The sequence below is a fragment of the Crassostrea angulata genome, chromosome 3 (assembly GCF_025612915.1).
Source record: "Crassostrea angulata isolate pt1a10 chromosome 3, ASM2561291v2, whole genome shotgun sequence".
Classification (NCBI taxonomy): domain Eukaryota; kingdom Metazoa; phylum Mollusca; class Bivalvia; order Ostreida; family Ostreidae; genus Magallana; species Magallana angulata.
This window is the reverse complement of record NC_069113.1, coordinates 10462090-10481022: the sequence shown is the minus strand read 5'-3', so window position 1 is coordinate 10481022 and position 18933 is coordinate 10462090. Positions and strand designations below refer to the sequence as shown.

Genomic DNA, 18933 nt, shown 5'->3' with positions numbered 1-18933 from the left:
GTACCAATGAATGAAAAAAAAAAAAACTCAACGTCAAATGGGCACCCCCTCCCCCCCAAAAAACACTAAAAAAAACCAAAACCTTTGCCAATTAGCCATAGTTTTTGTGACATTGCTCATTGTTTACTAGAACACATGCATGTATATAATATTGTTGAATCATGCTTTATTTTACGTTATATATATTTGACTTTTGAAATCTGTACTCTTTGTGAAGTATTTCAAGATCGATTGATAGTTTTGGTAACAACGAAAACAAGACGGCGAGAATTTTCGACATACTTTTTTGACTATTCTGTTCTTGTAACTTTCTCTGATCAATAATATCAATAAAGTATTTTTAGATCATTGTACTTTTCATGAAAACTTATGACAAATTCAAAGAGAACTTTAAATGCAAAAAACATCGGTGGTTCATAAGTTATGAAGGCAGCAATAAATGACAAAGCCTGCTGGCGCTAAATTCAAACCCACTTAAACAACCAAATGAAGCATCTAACTGCTCAAATTCACATTGAGCAGTACCTGTTGAATTCATGGAGGAAAGTTTGCAACCTTTTTCTGTAGTGTTACTGTAAAATTTGAAGTTTTTTTTAGTTTAAATACGATGAAAATTAAACTTAAGGGTTTTTTTGTTAAATGGCTACTGATTCAGGTCTGTTCTCATTTTCTTGGTCCCTGACTGACTCTTTCAAAGAAAAAAACAATAGAGAGAAACATGATGTCGAGTTTTATTTATCATCAATCTCGCATGGTGAGTTTGATCATGAACAATGCCTCTAAAATGCGTAAAAAAGTATCTTTAGTTAACAATATTTAAAACTAATTATCTCATAATGATAAAGCTTTCACTGACAAAAGCAATCTGAAAAAAGGGAATGTTTCCCAGGGCGAGGGCTGATCTCACAAATATTCTAAAGTAAGCCCCATAGTGGGTGACATCTCACCCCATCATAATGTATTTGATACTATAGTATAATGTGTTAACCTTTCAAATCTATGATGAACATACAAATCCTTACAAAGATATATACCTATTTTTGGTTTCCTTTTTTTTCTTCAAATTTTCCTTTTTTTTTTCATATTATATATTAATTTTTAGATTTTTCTCTATATGCATCAATACATATACAATAAAACAATAAGAATATAAAATGAAGCTGTGTAAAACGCCCATTCTTCATAAATAACACACCAACAAAACACTAGATCACTGAATATTTGAACAAAAAAGGTCAATTAATTCTTTGTGATACATATTTAAAAAAGTTCACAAATAAGTTAAGGACAAATGAAAACACATTCAGGAACAAAACTAAAGCAACTGAAGTACTTTCAATGTATAAAATAAAAACAAAAATATAATATAACAAAATTTGCAAATTATTAATTATATGAAGAATTAATTTTCTCAAAATTCATAAAATTTTAATCACGCTAAAAATTTTTTTTCCATATCAACATGAACATGATCATCCTTTGAAAATGATATGTTGTAAAAGCACCAAATGCATTGTTCATGTGCAAAATTAAAATGTTCAATTATACTTGAAAAATCTCCAACATGAATCTCTTTTCATGCAAATATGTACAACTTTGCACCAATCAAAAACTAAAAAATATTCATATGACTTCTGGAAAAAATTTAACTTCTAATGCCAAAAAAATTTCAAAGAATGAGATAAGGTACATGTACATGTATCTTAGTCTCAAGCATACAGCCAAAAAAGTTTATATGTATAAAAGCCAAGTCCATTCCCTAATCACACAACTTTTAGCATCTTTAAAGTTAGTGGATAGGGTCTCAGTAAAGGCTTACAGAACACAATAGCTTACAACAAGAGCCTGATAGAAGTATGGCATGTAGCAGGTGCCACTGGACTTCAAACACAGGGGCAGTATTGTCTCCACAATAATCAATAGCAGCAGTAGTAGCATAAAGACACTCAATTCTCAAATCTTGTCATTAATTTTCACAAAGACATGCCCATTTTATATGTATTCAAAGTACATGTATTCACTGTGAAATATACCAGTCTGCTGAAAGAAAAAACTTTAAAAAATGATTTGATATAAAACAGGTATTTATTTCAATGAAAAAAATTCTGTTTCTGAAATACTAGTTCAGAAAAATCTGTCCTTAGATTTTGTGATAAAATGTGTGCATGACTATATATGCATTACAGTTGGTTACATAAAACTGACCTCAGTACAGTACAATTACCTATATCTGTAACTACATTATATCATTAAGGTATACATTTAACACCACAAATTCGTATTTTTTACTATGTAAGAATGAATTCCATTGATACTTTAACACATTATCAAACAATAAGAAATCAGATGACCCGATAATGATCGTTACATTTTCTATTCTATCATACAAATACATGTGCATTTTTTTTCTTCAAAATATTGTTCTTCTTGCGCTGAATAACCATCTAATGGATGGTTGACGAAAAATGACTATGGAAACTGTCCTGACCTCTCGTACAACTGAAATTATAAATACACTTGTGTTAACAGTTCAAGAGACAAACAACTGATTCAGTGAATATTGGCAGCAAACAAAATGGATCCTCATTACTGATGTCAATTAACTAACTTGTATCAAGGAATAACTTGTGTAAAAACAAGGAAGAAAACAAATTTAGGTTGGTCTAAATAAATAAAATCTAAAGAAATACAAATATTTGTTGGTCATCTTAAATTGTCTTTTTCATTACAGAATTTTATACATTAGGTACAATTTGTTTGGTTTTACCATGTCTGAAACAAGTACATGTATGAAGATTGCCTAAAGTTGCTTTCAAAAAGCCAGTAATTTGTATATGGGTTTATCCACAGATGCAAGTCCTGTGACTAACAATCAAAGAAAGATAAATTCCATTCAATATCCACGTTATGAATGAACAGTCACAGTTGAGTTTCTTGTTTGTTAATATAAAATGTAGTGCTAACCTAATGCATTTACTTGATGATAATGATTTTATTTTAATACATGTACATTTGTTGAATATTTAGTTAGATGGTTAACCTAGATCTACTGGTACTTTGAGTTCTCAAACCTCGTACATGATCACTGTCATCCCCAAATTCCTGGAAAAATTTGACTCATTATAAAGTCAGTAACTGGTAACTTAAGGTCAAGATCTAGTAAATGAAAGGTGCCTACAGGTTCATAAAATTTAAGATATAAATTCTTTCAATAATGCTTCATAACAATAGCTTTGTTTGATAGAGTGTACCGGGGCTAAAATTTTTGGTAAACACAATGAAAAATCATGTTTTAAACCGTTATTTTCAATGAAATATCAAAGGAACTGAGGAACAAATTTCAGAGTTTTGTCCATTTTTGACTAATAAATTATATCTAGAATGCCTTCAGTCTCCCCAAAAACGGAATTAAACAAGCTCTTGACCTCCTCTTTAAAAGGATGTCAAATTGAATATAGTTACAGGGATTACTTTTATCATGATTTAACATAGAATGTCAAGAATTTGTTTAATTTTCTACATAATTCCTTTAAAGTCATAAACTACGGGAAAAAAATTCTTCAAATCAATTATGACGTCATAATGGTTCTAGCACCAAAAAGACTGGAATCATTTACTAGATCTTGACCTTAATTTTGGTATGGGTACTTACAGAGAGGGACAGCTGTTGATCTGATTTAGGCACTCTCCTCCCCCTCCCCCTGAGGAGTGGGTGTGGCCTCCTTGTCCTCCTTCTGATCTTCCTCTGTAATGATTTATGCCTTAATTATGAACATGTATAAATGCACTGATGCACACACATAACATTATCATACATACAACATACAGTTGAATTTCGGTATTTCAAACACCGATATCTTGAATACAATGGATATGTCGAAGTGATTATTAGGTCCAAAAGACTTAAACTTTTAGTATTTTACCCTTGATATCTCGAATACTCGGATATCTCGATAGGTTTGACTGAATATGAAAAATACAGTCAAACTTCGTTTTTTCGAACTAGATGGGACTGTTTAAATCTTCGAGATATCAAAGTATTCGAGATATCAAGGGTAAAATGCTTAAAAAGCTAAGTGGTTGGGACTTACAAATCACTCCGACATATCCACTGTATTCGAGATATCAGTCTTCGAGATATCGAAATTCAAATGTATATCTCATGCTTTTTACATGTACTGATATCTAATAAAAATGTTAAGATCAGACAAATATATACAGGTATGACCTAATGTAACTTGTAAAAGCCCACCTTTTTTGGCTTCTGCCTCTGTGTCTTCCATATTCTCAGAATTAGTTTCTTGCTGGTTCTTAACGTCAGCTTCGACTTCAGTCTGGGAGTTATTCCCAGCTTCATTTCGAGCTGTCTCTTCCTCAGTTTCCTTCACAGCAGGAGGATCTTGTTGAGTCTGACATTTGTCAGAAGTGCCCTCAACCTGGGGGCTACTGCCTGCTTTAACAGCAGGATCCTTTGGTGGGGTCTCAGAGTCTGCCAAAGTCGGCTTCTCTGATGAAACACCACCCTCTGACTCCTTTTCAGAGGAAGCTGATACCAGTTCCTCTGATACTGGAGAAATTTTCTCAGAGTCACTTTTGGAATGTTCAGTAACATCTTCATTGCTGTCCAGTGGGGCTTTCTGTTCATCTACTGGGGTTTTATCTTCTACTAAAGTTTGTTCTTCTTCTTGTGTATTTTCTTCTTCTGTTTCCTCTTCTTTGTCCTTCTTTTTCTTTTCGCTTTTCTTTTGTTTAGACGACTTCTCCTCAAGCTTTAATTCCTTGCTTAATCTTGTTGACAGTGGGTTTGGTGATATAGGGGAAGTTGGAGTAAACACAGGTGCATCAGGATTGAGATTGACCTTAAGAGGAGAGCTTAAATCATCCGAGACAGATGTTTGGCTCTGACTCCTGTCTGTCGAGAAATCCTCACTTGTCGTACAGTCTTCCCATTCATCCTCGTCTCCCTGGCTTGGTTGTCCGGGAGCATCCTCAAAGCAGCCTTTACCATCTAATCCATCCTCATGATAATCATCAAACAGCTCCTTCTGCTCAAAAATTTCATCTTCTGCTGAAATGCCCTGCAGTTCCAGTCCAATATCATCCCCCTCTTCATCCCACCACAACTCCTCTGCATGAGGTCCAGCCTTCTTTTGGTGGGCCTCAGCTTGGTCTCCACAATGGGGCTCATTCTCTCCATCAGAGTACTCCACTTCCACCTGATCTGATTTCTTTCCTGGTGTGTTGTCCACCTTAATGACCAGCAGGTCTTTCTTACATTCCACATGCCGGTCCTCTCCAGAGTACGTCCTCACTCTCCCCGGGTCGTTCCCAGTGCTTCCTCCCTTGTTTCGGGCTCTCCCTCGTCCCCTGCCTCTTCCGACTGGACGTGGTGCTGAAACATCTTTCTCTGCCAAACGTTCTTGTGCAACTCCATTAGGTTGTGGTTTCCCCTGGGATTCCTTGGAATCTTTACGTCCAGGTCCTGAAAAGATTGTTATAATTTTATCATTAAAAAGGTTTTCTAAATCCTATTTCATTATTGTAAACTTTTTTGTTTATAATATTCTATAAATTATTTAATTCATTTAATTAATCAAAATTTTTTTTACAGTTAACCACAGTTTAATAACTCAATATTTCACAACTAAATCATCTTTTGGGTGTTACCAGGAAAAGGATTCAAGTACATCACTTGATAATCAATCTTAAAATTATTTTTTTAAATTAAAAATAATATGGACAAGCAATATGATAAAAACAAGAAGTAAGCTTAAATGTTAAACTAAACCAAATATGCATGATTGTTTGCATACACTGTATGTCTTATAAATATAAATGTAAATTCACTAGCCAACAAAACAAAACAGCAGTTCTAGCTCCTTAATGAAACTCTGTTATTTCTATATGCAACACAAATATCTTTATATTTCATAAAGGATGATAACTAATACCAATTCAGCTCAAAATATCATTCCAACTCTTGTTATTAAGGTTGAAGCTTATTTCTACTTCGAAATGAAGTACATGTACCATTATTAGTACTTATTACACTGTATAGTTATTAGATTTTCCACTCATTGTAGCCATACCTGCACATGCAAAACTCAGGTAAAAAACAAAAATGGTATGTAAGGTATAGTATTTCATTCACAACTATACTGGGGTAAAACATAAAATGGGAAACAGGTGGTTAAATAAGATAAGTATAATTCCCTCTATAATACCAGGTCTATACATGTATTATTGAAAATGAAAGTACATCTACATGCACATTCCCAAAGTTTAAGAAGTAAAAAATCATATACATAAAATAATGTCATAATACTCGTAGCTGATTAAAGATTGAGTATGAATGAAATTACTGGTGTGAGAACTAAGTATGAATCATGGGATACACAGCTGTATGGGACACTGTGATGAGCATGCCCTCACCTAGAGGTCGTTCATCCCTGTCCCCTCGGTCAAATCGACCACTTCCGATGCGACCAGCTTTAAGTGAAAAGGACAGGCAATGTCAACAATGATCAGAGATTCTGTTGTTGTTATAAATTTAACTATACCTTTAAAAGCTTGTTTTTCACAAAAAAATTGATACCATCCATCAACAATCTTTATTTCTTAACATTTTATTGACTTGTGTCTTTAATCATATTGGGCTGAATTTCTTTCCCCACAAATAATTCAAACAATTCAAATGTTGAGGAAAACAGTCCCTCACCACCACCATTTGCTATCTACCAGTGAACTTTTCAGAAATGGGGGCGCACTCATGTTACAGACTCACTGAAATTCCCTAATCAAATGATACAAAGGTTTGCAAGCACTCATGAGCACCTGCACTGCGGGATTGCAACTTCCAATGGGTAGGTACATATATCTATCATTCTGGTTACCATCAAATATCACATTTGGGATTATCAAATTGCTTCATTATTAAACAATATTAAATATCTGTGTGAAGGTTGAAAATCATTATGAAGTTCCAATGACTGAAGTCCGTCAAACCCATTTGATACACAACATCATCCAACAAAACTTGAAGTAAGTTGATTGACTTTCTGATTACAATAATATTAATTGAAATACCAAATCAAACATTGTTTCATTATTAAACAAAAAACAATTATCTTTTGGTAAATACTGCAAATCACTGTCAAGCACTAATTATAATAATTGTCACACACAGGATTGTACTGAAGGTTCATCAACTGAAAGTCAGTCCTTTGTCCTTTATCGAAAACAGGAAAATCGTTCAATTCCAAATACTGTAAACAGCTAAAATAATTCCCTAATACGTAAATGACAGTTTACACAAACTATTAATATGTCATAATAATTATTATGGTATCAAATTTGTAATGTTTGTGAATTTAATAAGCGATAAATATGACCTGAAACTTTTGACCTTGTGAACTGTACAATGCATATACAATGTAAATGAGGGTCCTTCACCTACCATAATTTAGAGTTCAAAAATTGTCAAATATAGTCTAATAAATTCAAAATACCAGTACATCTTAATTCTGTCCTTTTAACATCAGTACCAATATACCCCAGAATTCAAACCTTTGTTAAAAAAGAGAATCAAGAACAAAAATATACCATACACATTTGATTCGTCTTACCATGTCACCTTTGAACTTATGACAGGAAAAAAATTCCAACCATTGGCTTATTAATTGTATGTTCATGTAATGCATGCCTTTCAAGCAGATTGACCATAAGACCACATAAAATTAAATTTTAGATTATCATCCCCGCCCGCCCCTCTGAAAATGGCCCGCCCTGATGCATTTTATTTTAATTTGAAAAAAAAAGTATTGAAAAAAATTTTGGGAAAAAAAATCGGCTCGGTATACAAAAACTTCAAAAGATTTTAATGGCTGTCTAAACATGTGTGTTTCCAGTCATGATTGTAATCATAAGGATACAAATGTCTTCGTGCATTAACAGTTAAGTTGATATAAAATGAAATTAAAAGATTACAATTGGGTTTGGTTACTCATATTTGCATTAACAATTTTAAAAAAATAGAGCAGTTGTTATTTCTAGAACATGAACAGAGAAAAAGGTGTTTTAAAAAAATAAAAAAATAAAATCTGCACACCCGCCCCATATTTTGGCAATTCAGGATGAGAAATATTAATTTCATGTGGCGTAATGTACTATTTATTTATATAAGACTCGTAAAATCACTCCTCTATGATACACTATACAAGATCTATCAATGTCTCAGAAGGGGTCATCTCAGAGTGGCCTTTGTTTCTTTTTACTTTACTCCAATTATGTTTTATAGATTGGGTCTACATAATTTCACATCATTTAATACTTGTATACCATCGAAGAAATTTTAAAAGTGCTTTCTTCAGATAAATTTACTTGAAAAAAAATTTGGAAAATAAAAAAAAAATATGTCATCACTTTTGAAATCTTAGTAAACAATTTATGCTGACATATCTGCTAACCAAGGTTTTTTTTTATACCAAGAATAAAATAGACAATTGCTGGCTTGCAAAAAACAATTGGAAGACATTTCCGGAACAATTTATACAAAAGACATAACGAAACTTGTAAAAATATACTATTATAACAAAGTTGATCCCTTGACAAAAGCATTGATAAAGTCTTATAAAGCAGAAATAGATTGAGAGAGAACAATTGTATTGTTTTTCTGTTGTGTCTGATAATACCTGTGTTTGTCCTGACTACGGCTAGATTACCTGGTCGTTTTCCTGGCTCTACTCGCTGGGCGACCTCTCTGTAAAATAATGTGTTCATATAAACATATATATCTTCAACTCTTAAAGCCTTATATGTACATGTGTATATATCAAGAAAAGACTAACAGGCAGTAATATTTTAAAAGCATCTTCCGGTCAAGAAAAAGAGCATCATTTTTTTAAATCTTAGTCTCTTGCCATCTTGACTTTTCTTGTAATAAAATTTACATTTATTCCATTTTCATAACTTCTGAGAATGCTTTCTGATATCTTTGATGACTACATGCACAAACGATCAATACCCGGTAAATACTGTTATGGTCAACATTATTTGGTTCTAATACATGTACAATGAAAAAAAGTAGGCATACTAGGCCAATATACACCACATTACAGCGAGTTAAAATAAAATTGTATATCTTCTTACTCGTCTTTTTTGACATCCCATTCACGTTTCCACTCGCCGGATGCTGATTTTTGTCTGTCGATGCGAGCCTGATCCACTTTCTCTCTCTCCGCTTTCCACTCCACATACTCCCTCCGCTCTCTTCCTGTCATGTTTATTGACATCTCCATTTTACTTCTAGGAGGACCACCTCTTCCTCGATCCTGAAAGATATTGTTCCAAAGGTTTAACAATGTTCAAGGACTGTAAAATGGAGATTCATGTATGAAAAGACAGAAATTGCTGTTGTTAAAAGGTAAACAATGTTGAAACAAAAGAATAATGATTTGTATACTGTATACAGGGTTATTTTCGCCCCGTGTTATTTTTGCCTCGTGTTATTTTCGCCCTTAAACAACTGCAAACGGTTTCGCCCTGTGTGTTAACAAAGATATTATTTGCAATATAGAATTCGCTCAGTCTTAAATTCGCCCTTTGACAACGAGGCCAAAAGGTGCGAAAATAAAATGGGGGAGAATATTTCCCTGTAAACAGTATGTATTGACTTAATTTCATGTGAGTAATAAGAACCTGTCTATCTCGTTCCTTTCTCATTCTGTTCTTCACGTTGCCAAAGTCTTCTCCTCCATAGTTCTTAGGGTGCCGCCTGGAGAACTCGCCCTTCGGATTCTCCATCTGTCTCTCACCATGACGATATCTGTCGGACAAGAAGTTGTACGCTGGGTCTGGTGGAGGGCCCTACAAGGTCAAATATCTCTGTATTACACTAGCATAAAGTGGTCAAGATGGTTCAAACAAAACTTTTCGATTATATGCCTAAAGTGTATCATGATATATGTAAGAAATCATACAAGTAATATGATGTTAATATTGACAGTTAATTGTAGGGATTTCACAGTACACAGTTTTCTCAAGTACATATGCAACATTATAGGAAATGCATACACTTCCAAACTTGAACTTATACATATACAAGAAAAAATAAATCAAAAGTAACTCATACATCACATGCAAACAACTGTCACACAACTAAAGGCAATACTGAGCATCAAGAATTTCATGCCTTTCCTACTCAGAGCTTTTTCCAATACTTTCATAACTTTCGTTCTCTGAAAAAACTTACGAGAGGGCTCTTGGAGAAGTCATAGCCTTTGTTTTCATTCCTTTGGTGTCTACCACCATGTATGCGTTTGGCTTGAGGTTCAAATTCCGATTCTCCTTGTGGATGATTCCCATCCTGAAATCCGTTTGAGAAGTCTTGACCGGAGTCTCCAAAACTTCGTCGAGTGTCACCATTCCTGGAATAAGGCCTTTGAAACCTTCTATTCCTTCTGCCCCTGTTATCCCTGAAATCATGTTCCCGAAACTCTTGATTTCTGGGCTGATAGTTGAGTTGCTGGTGCTGTCTTTTAAGAGCTTCATACGCTCCTTCTGACACCTCCTCATCCTGTGTCAGGTTTACCGGTGGCCGCTTTCCGCGACGCTGGTTCCTTCCCTGCTCCTCCTCATTGGACGAGTGCCGCTGATAATGATGATGTTCCCCACGAGCATCATTTTTTTCGTGAGACAACGGTCTCTGATATCGGGGTTTTTCCCACCGTTGATCCTCAACTGCCTCTTCATCAGGGAAGGTTTGAGACCCAGGCCTCTGAAATCGAGAAGATTTGGAATTTTTGGAGGTTTTTCTTGGGCGAGCATCTGTTGAGCCACTATTTTCATTAACCACCTGAATATTGCGGTCAGTGCTCCCCTCTTCTCCAGAAAGATTGCGTACAACTCGAATATCCTACACCAATATACAACATCATGCAGTATAACAGGAAGCAGCATGCTGTTAGTACAAATGTAGGTATTGCATTAGATTGTATGTGTATAAACATTTATTAATGATTCATGAAATTAATTACAAAATTCTCTGTTTTAATACAATAAATGAATCTATATTTTTTCGTAACCTTTATTTCTATTTCTACAAGAGACTCTTCACATCAATGTCTAGATTATTGAATAATTTAAAAATTCACAAATACAAGGAAATGACATAATTCATATATTTTACAAATCAACAACCAATTCTGATGAACTGTTATAACTCTACATACATGTACTATCATAATTGATCTTCAAAACTAATTTTCAGCATTGGTGTAAAAATTCTTTCTTTTTCCATACCTTAGATTAGCCAATACTTTTGATATACTTTGTTACAGAACACTAATAGGTGCTATTTGGTTTGAACAGAAAAATGCATAATCAAGGGCCCAAAGCTTTAAAATACAACAATCAAATGACATGCAACTTGAGTAATTATCTCATCCATGTATATTCATTAGAGCAGTCAATGTTACCAGTCATTCATGTAAGTAAGCTTCCAATTACTTCTAACAAATGCAGGTACAATTGCATTTTTATCTGACCATGCAAAGTTCATTACATAAGTCTTCTGTCACGGGCACCTGACTTTGTTTAATTGCCTCATTTTATAAAAAAATTTACACCAATCTTTATGTGTTAATTCAATATGTACATATTGCCACCATTTTGGGCGACATATAAAATTCTGTCCTCCCTTTAAAAAGTCATTTATCTCATTCCAGAAGCAGAAGATACAGAATATAGAAAGATTTCTATGAATTGCAAATACAACGTGGTATTTTGGTTGTATCAGTAGTAAGCCAAGATGCTAAAGACCAATAGTAAGGTGGAGAGAATCGCAAAATGACTTAATTCTTTAGTTTCAGACAGTCCTAGAAAAAATCCAGTATGGTGCCAATGTGAACCTTGTATATTATTCAGAAGAGGGCATATTTTTTCATTAAGTTACAATAAAGAACAAGTAAAAAGCTGTCAATGTGACAGCAAACCGGGTTTTCTTTTATGTGAACTGTATCAATAATCCATGTCAACCCATATCCAGTGAAATGGTGTACCCTATATGCAATATTTTGCCAAAGAATGACTAAGTTCAAAAGCTGGTATTTTTTTCATAAATTATCGGAAATCAAAATCCTAGCAATATGCACACCTCTGATATATGTACAATTGATCTGCAAAAGAACAACTTCTTATCTTGAAAACTGTAGGAGGAGTTATCCGTACAATGAGGGTACCCTATATGCAATATTTTGCCAAAAAATAACTAAGTTCAAAAGCTGGTATTTTTTTCATAAATTATCAGAAATCAAAGTCCTAGCAATATGCCCACCTCTGATATATGTACAATTGATCTGCAAAAGAACAACTTCTTATCTTGAAAACTGTAGGAGGAGTTATCCGTACAATGAGGGTACCCTTTTGGCAGCCGCCCGCCCGCCCGCCATTTTCATCATTTTAATAACCAGATTTTTCCTTCGGAAAACCCGGTTAAAAATAATGTCAGGTGCCTGTGTCTTCTGTTTGTCTACATGTACAATTACAGGTCATGCATACCTGTGCCCTTGGAGCATCCCTGGCTCCCTTATTGGGGGATCTCCCCCGGCCGGCAGGTTTAGGCTGCCTGGGTCTCTCTTTTTTACCATCTGCTGATTCTTTGGGAGTTTCTTCTCCAGGTAGAGGCTACAACATTCAAAACTCTATCATTACACCCAGAGAAAACCCTAATACATCGTATCAACTTCTCTCTTGACAATTCCAACAATTTCATTTTTTTTTTGGGGGGGGGGGGGGGGGGGGGCAAGCAACACAGAAACTTTTAATCTACAGTAAAAGCATAATTTTTATCATATTGCCTTTATGATAATGAGAATATTCAAACCTTACTTTGTTAAAATCTTCTAGCAGTAATAAAACTCTAAAATACATACCTTTGTCTCTTTCCTGGGTGAGGCAGCATTTTTAGGGCCCCCTGAAACTGCCCTTTTTTCTGCTTCTATTTCCTGTGACAAAGAAAATCCTTCAAATTCAAGGAACAAATAACGTGTATTCAATCCGTAACTAGCATGGCCTTGCTGATTGGACATCATTATCTATATACTATCAACTCCTCAACTTTATCTTTATCAGCTTTAAAGATAATGCCTGCTTTTGTAGACATTGTTATCATAATCTTTGTACATGTATGTTACATACTATCGACCAATACTATAAATACATATCCTTGATTGAATGTAGTCTACACATGTAGGTGTATATCCTTACTTCGTGTCTCTTTCGAAGAGCCTCATTTTTCTTCCTTATCTCCTCCATCTTCTTGGTGAGTAAGGCTTCTTTTTCCTCTTTTGTGAGGATGTCCAGGAAAAGTTCCTGGTTTGCATTTACCTGCAACAAAAACAACCACTATAATAATAAGTACAGTTCAAAACAAAGAATATTATCATATATCCTTTACAGTAGTAGAGTCTACAACATATGCTGTAATCATTTTTATAACTTCCTAACTACATGTATATGAAATTTCGTTCAGAGACTCAATTTATATCAACAGACTGATATAGTAGAGCCATTGGAACATGGACTCAAAAGGGTTAATCATGTAAAATTCATGTTTATGTTTGTTTTTTGATGTATATTCTATCCTATGGACATTCTGTCATTTGCTCACAGAAATCCACAGCAACTCTTAGTCTTAGCTGCTCCTATGTAATCAAAACATTAATTTCACTAAAGTCCAATGGAATCAAAGCATATTTCGATTACTATCATAAAGGCCAGCATCAAATTTTAACTTGTTTTGAGGTGTAAACTACATGCAGTTACACCAAAAGTCCATGGCCATGTTAAAATGGTTCTATATCTAAACGTTTAGTTGTGAGATTGTCCTGCTAAAACTATATGCAGTACTGCAGTTACATTAAAGTTCCATGGCCATGTTCCAATGGTTCTATTTGTAGATGTTTAGTTGTGAGATTGTCCTGCTAAAACTATATGCAGTACTGCAGTTACATTAAAGTTCCATGGCCATGTTAGAATGGTTCTATATGTAGATGTTTAGTTGTGAGATTGATTGAATGGTTCTATAAATGTCTTGTTGTGAGATTGCCCTGCTAACACTACATGCAGTTACACCAAAAGTCCATGGCCATGTTTGAATGGTTCTGTATCATGTATATGTAAGCATTTAGTTGTGAGATTGCCCTGCTAACACTATACCTGACTAGACATGTTGTTGTATGGACTCTGGACAGCTTGAAGAGATTCTAGTCAGCAGCAGATGGTAGCTCACTGTTGGAGTCTCTATTGCCCCATTCCTGCAAGTACACATCATAAGTCTGCATACAGAGTTTGATTTATGTATTATGACAGCTTGAATAGACTGGAAATAACGAATGTTAACAAACATTTTGGAATCTGTATCTCTGAAAGCCATGTGTTATTATCACTGACTTACTTTGAGAAATATAATATGAAAAGCAAGTTTCTATATAATACACGCATTCTAGATCCACTGTAATTACCAGTAAACATATTCCAATACACTCCTAAAATATAAGTAATAAATAAATAATAAATAAATATCTTGATAAAATTGAATTTCATAAAATGTGGTACCGTACAGGTTTCCAGATTTATATTTACTGGTATAATATTATATATATATATTAATGTTTTTAACACCAACATTCATCTCTTCAATTTTTAATCTTCACAATCTTTAGAGAATAGGATCTCAATATGGTAGTTAAAGTTTATGAATAATAATATGTATATCTACTTTTAAATTATATTACATGAAGATCAGTCATTGAGTGCTTGGCTATGTAAATATTATTAATATACGGTTACTGAATTAAATAAATCCAACATATACCATCCCTAACATTACATGTACAAATGAACCAGACACATGACATTCAAACCACAGACAACTGAACAAGACTCTTCATCCAAAGGCCAATCATTGGCGACATATGCATGTAGATATCAAAATGACTAAGACATATAAACACTCAGCGAGACTTTCATAAAGCACAGACAATAAATTGTAACTTTCAATCCCTTTATTACAAAATAACAGTTATCACTTTCTAACATTTATTAGCACTTGGTGAAAGTGACAGACTAAATCTATGGCAGTGTGTTGTGTATTACACATGTAAAAACTGGGGGTTGACACAGAATATTAAGTGTCAGGAGTCATTTAGAGCTGACCTAGGCAGCATACCTGAAATACCTGTGTCTTTGTTATCAATCTATTGAGGAGAATCAATCATCCTACATGTAAAGATACACCTGAATAATCTAGGCATAAAATAAGCAACATAGTTGTTCTGCTATTGTGTAATTAAAACTCAATTCTAACGATGTCTCCTAAATGAATATTAATTAAGACACAAATTTCATAGTTGTCTTTTATATACAGTGAATATAATTCTCCACTCCCATTTCCTTGTAATCACAAGATTCTCGAAAATGTATGTATGAAGTTATGCCAAAAAATAATAATAAATAAAAGTATTCATGTTTATCTATCTAGCTCAGCTCAGAATAAAATGAAATGCACTTAGCAAAACTAACATTTCTGGTCCAGCCTATCTTAGCCAATTATAATTCCCAACCCCCCAGAAATCCTGGCTTCTTATTAATTAGTTTATAATACACATTACCTATACTTAAAGATACAATTTCTTTTAAAGTCTATGAGTGATTTTATGAATTCCATCACATCCCTATAATAAGTTTGTCTGCTCTCTGTAAAACATTGATGAAATCACCAAACCTCAGAGAGGCTTCATCTAGAGGTTAACATGTGTGATGCATAAAGAGCAGATGTACCAGTATCAGCTAGTACACATGCATTAGCTGCTGTGTTGGGATATCCTCTACAATGAAGTCAGCACGTGTGTGTGTTTGTGCGTGTGTGTGTGTGTGTCTGTGACTGTGTGTGGTATTCACGTGTCCCTTTGATATGTTGCCCTAGGTGTAAGAATGTCATCTGGCATTTTGTCAACCCTTGACTTGTCATTCATTTAAATATCTTCTCATTTGTTGAGGAATCCAAGGGAAAATAATATCTTCTCAGTGCTTTTAAGCATGATTTAATCTACATGTTCTACATACTCCTTGCGAAAAAGGCAAACAAGCAAGTTTATACAGGTTCTTGGCATGCAAAACCGTTTCTCACTGGGGAGTGGTCATTTAAAATATGTTAAACTGTTCTGGTGCACTGGACATGGGAAAACCTCTTAATTGAGCAAACAAACTATGAAACACCTCAAAATTGGGAGAGATAAACCTGTTTCAAAGTGCATGAATCTTGACTATACGATGCAACTAACAGACCAAGCATCTGCTGAAAATGCAACACAAACAAAATTGCTGCCTGGAGGTTGCTAGACCCAGGGGGGTGGGGGGTGGAGAGAATTTTACAGCTCTTACTAAAAATGGTACTTAATGCTTTCTTGATATCTCCTTTAAAAAATATATTAAATTAAATATTAATATGTATCTGGATTACTTTCCATATGATTTCAAATGGAATGTGATCATCACATTCCATATGAAATCATATGGATAGTAATCCGGAAACATTCTCATAAGAGTCATTTCACTGTGATGCCTCTTATGAGAATGTTTCATTTTCAACAAAATTAAAGTATGAGAAAAAGAAATATATATATAATATCAAATCATATAATGCCATTATGAATCTAGCACTAAAAAAGTCACTTTAAACTCATTTACTAGCTAGATCTTAACCTGAAGGACAAAAAAGTATTTTTTCATGTCAAAAGAGCAGCACTGCATGTTTTCTGCTTATATGTCATCTTCCCAAGTCAAGAATTTCTGAACAAACCTAACAAATTTAAGGGTTTGTAGGCAGCGGAGTGGACCTAAAATCTCTTGGCTAGAGATGAGGAGTTATATTGTACACTGTATGTATACATGTATAAGAAATCAAGAAAAGCATTGAATTTCCTTATCCCTTGGAGTTTTAAAATGTATAATCATGACAGACTACATATCATAAGACTCAAGAAGATCAAAAGTGTGCATGAACTGGTTTTCAGAACATAGGAGAAAAGTGAGTATTAAAAAGAATTTTGATATATAGGCCTAGGGTTGGATACCGTTAAGAATTAAACGGTACGATACCATACTGGTATTTTTGAAACGATACGGTATTTTTAACGATATGGTACTAGACCTTAATAAATAAGAATGATGATTTTTTTTTCTTCAATAAATGTGTTTTTGATCTTTCAGTGTTATAATTTATAAAGATAGTATCGTATATTTACAATAACATACGAGTTTACAAACTATGTTTATGCTTCAATCTTTTAATAAAAGATTAACAAACAAATAAATTGAATCTGATTCTCAAATGTTTAGTAAAGTTACTGGTATTTCCCCCTTTTTCCAGGCAAAATAACTGACAATGGTTGCAAACACCACCATCTGATTTCCTACTGAAATGAGACTTGACAGCCTAGCGCTTTACCCGGTTGCCAGCCATTGTTTGGTCGCACTAATTGACGAAACATCAGAAAATAGAACGGAAATAATTAAAAAACTTTTGTGCTATATTGTCTTTAATTTACATTTATTGTCAGAATAAAATTTAAACACTATTATTGTAAATGTATTTTACTTTTTTTTTAAATTATGTATTGATTTATTAAAGTATTGGCAGTCGAATCAAATATTGTACTAAGAATGATAAAGCACATATTTTGTTAATTAGCCAGCCTCTCCTTTTAATACGTGGAGAATTCGATTTTAGCGAGTCTTAAATCGTTTTTTAAAATCATTTTAAATGTATAAAAAGGTTTCAAAGATACAGAAATACCGTTATTAGTACCGGTATTAAATGAAATGGTATTTTACCGGTATTTTTAAAGCAACTATTCGGTATGGTATTGGTACCGTGTACCGGTATCCAACCCTATATAGGCCTAAATAGAATTTTTTCATCTAACATACCATGATAACCATACACATGCATTTGTCAAAGTTGTACGTTTTAACTTTAAAAAGTAATAATCTACTATACAACCAGCCAAAAGAATCTGTATGAAAAATTTGGCCTTTTTGTTTTTCTAATTATCAGTCCATGCTTGCTGCCAAACCAAATGTTCCCCCCAAATAGTTGTTTAGGGATGAATTAATGAGAGAGTGGAGGAGTTTTCACCGGAGACATAAATAACAAAGTAATTCAGTTAATAAAATATCTATACATTTGTAACTGTGTAGTTTTATTATAACAACCAACCCCTCTCCTCTCTCGCATTATGTATGACAATTATGGGTAAGAAGATTAATGTCATATCACAGGCCACACATCATCAATGATGTAGTTACCTTGAAGTTATTTCAACATTAAGAAATTATAAAGAGATAAAGCATATATATATAAGAAAGCTTTTCACATTTTTAAGTTTAGTCATTATCTAAAAATTATCAAATTAATTTCTGTGGGTAAAACGTGTTTTACACAAGTTTTTCTCCCTCTCATTGTTCCCCATTTGGTGCCCCACATCACACACCATCACTGATTGTTCGTTATCATCTTTCAGGCGCATCACATCTACGTTTGCTTAACTCAGTAAAATACATACTGTTTTGCAAACTTTAAATGTGGATTTAGATGAGACTATATCAATTTCATACAGTTTTAGCAATATTAAATATAACTTACGAAAAATATAACCTGCCGTCTCCCAACAGTTCAGGCACTCCTCTAGTTTTTACCTCCAACATTGAAGAGTTCCTCATCCAAATATAGAGATCTTTGCAGGTGCCCTTGATACTCAAAAATAAATTTATACCAGAGATCTAGAAGGACAAGGGGAGTCCAACTTGTAAAATAAATGACATCCGATATCTATATTACATAATATGGTGAACAATAATTAATTTACATGACTG

At 33.8% G+C, this 18933-nt stretch overlaps 1 protein-coding gene across 2 annotated transcripts; it reads right to left on the bottom strand.

Annotated features, from left to right (window-relative positions):
• Positions 1-717: 717 nt before the first annotated feature.
• On the bottom strand, positions 718-18759 carry LOC128175972 (coiled-coil domain-containing protein 9-like). Of its 2 annotated transcripts, none has more exons than XM_052841912.1 (13): positions 18704-18759; positions 14215-14312; positions 13264-13383; positions 12930-13001; positions 12556-12681; positions 10250-10912; positions 9697-9864; positions 9148-9329; positions 8691-8758; positions 6433-6489; positions 4253-5482; positions 3653-3745; positions 718-2499 (listed from the first exon to the last, which is right to left on the bottom strand). In XM_052841912.1, the coding sequence occupies exons 2-12, from the start codon at positions 14224-14226 to the stop codon at positions 3678-3680; spliced, it is 2766 nt and encodes a 921-aa protein (XP_052697872.1). In that variant the 5' UTR covers positions 14227-14312; positions 18704-18759; the 3' UTR covers positions 718-2499; positions 3653-3677. The 2 variants fall into 2 exon arrangements, with proteins under 2 accessions (XP_052697872.1, XP_052697873.1); XM_052841913.1 differs by having other exon boundaries at positions 8721-8758; positions 10250-10774.
• Between the last annotated feature and the right edge of the window lie 174 nt (positions 18760-18933).

What these genes read in the sequence shown, in the direction of transcription:
- LOC128175972 (XM_052841912.1), bottom strand. An exon ending in CTCTTCGAAAGAGACACGAA is followed by an intron (nt 13,002 to 13,263) that starts GTAAGGATATAC and finishes TCTTTGTCACAG; the next exon opens with GAAATAGAAGCAGAAAAAAG. An exon ending in GGGATGCTCCAAGGGCACAG is followed by an intron (nt 10,913 to 12,555) that starts GTATGCATGACC and finishes ATATTGGTGTAG; the next exon opens with GATATTCGAGTTGTACGCAA.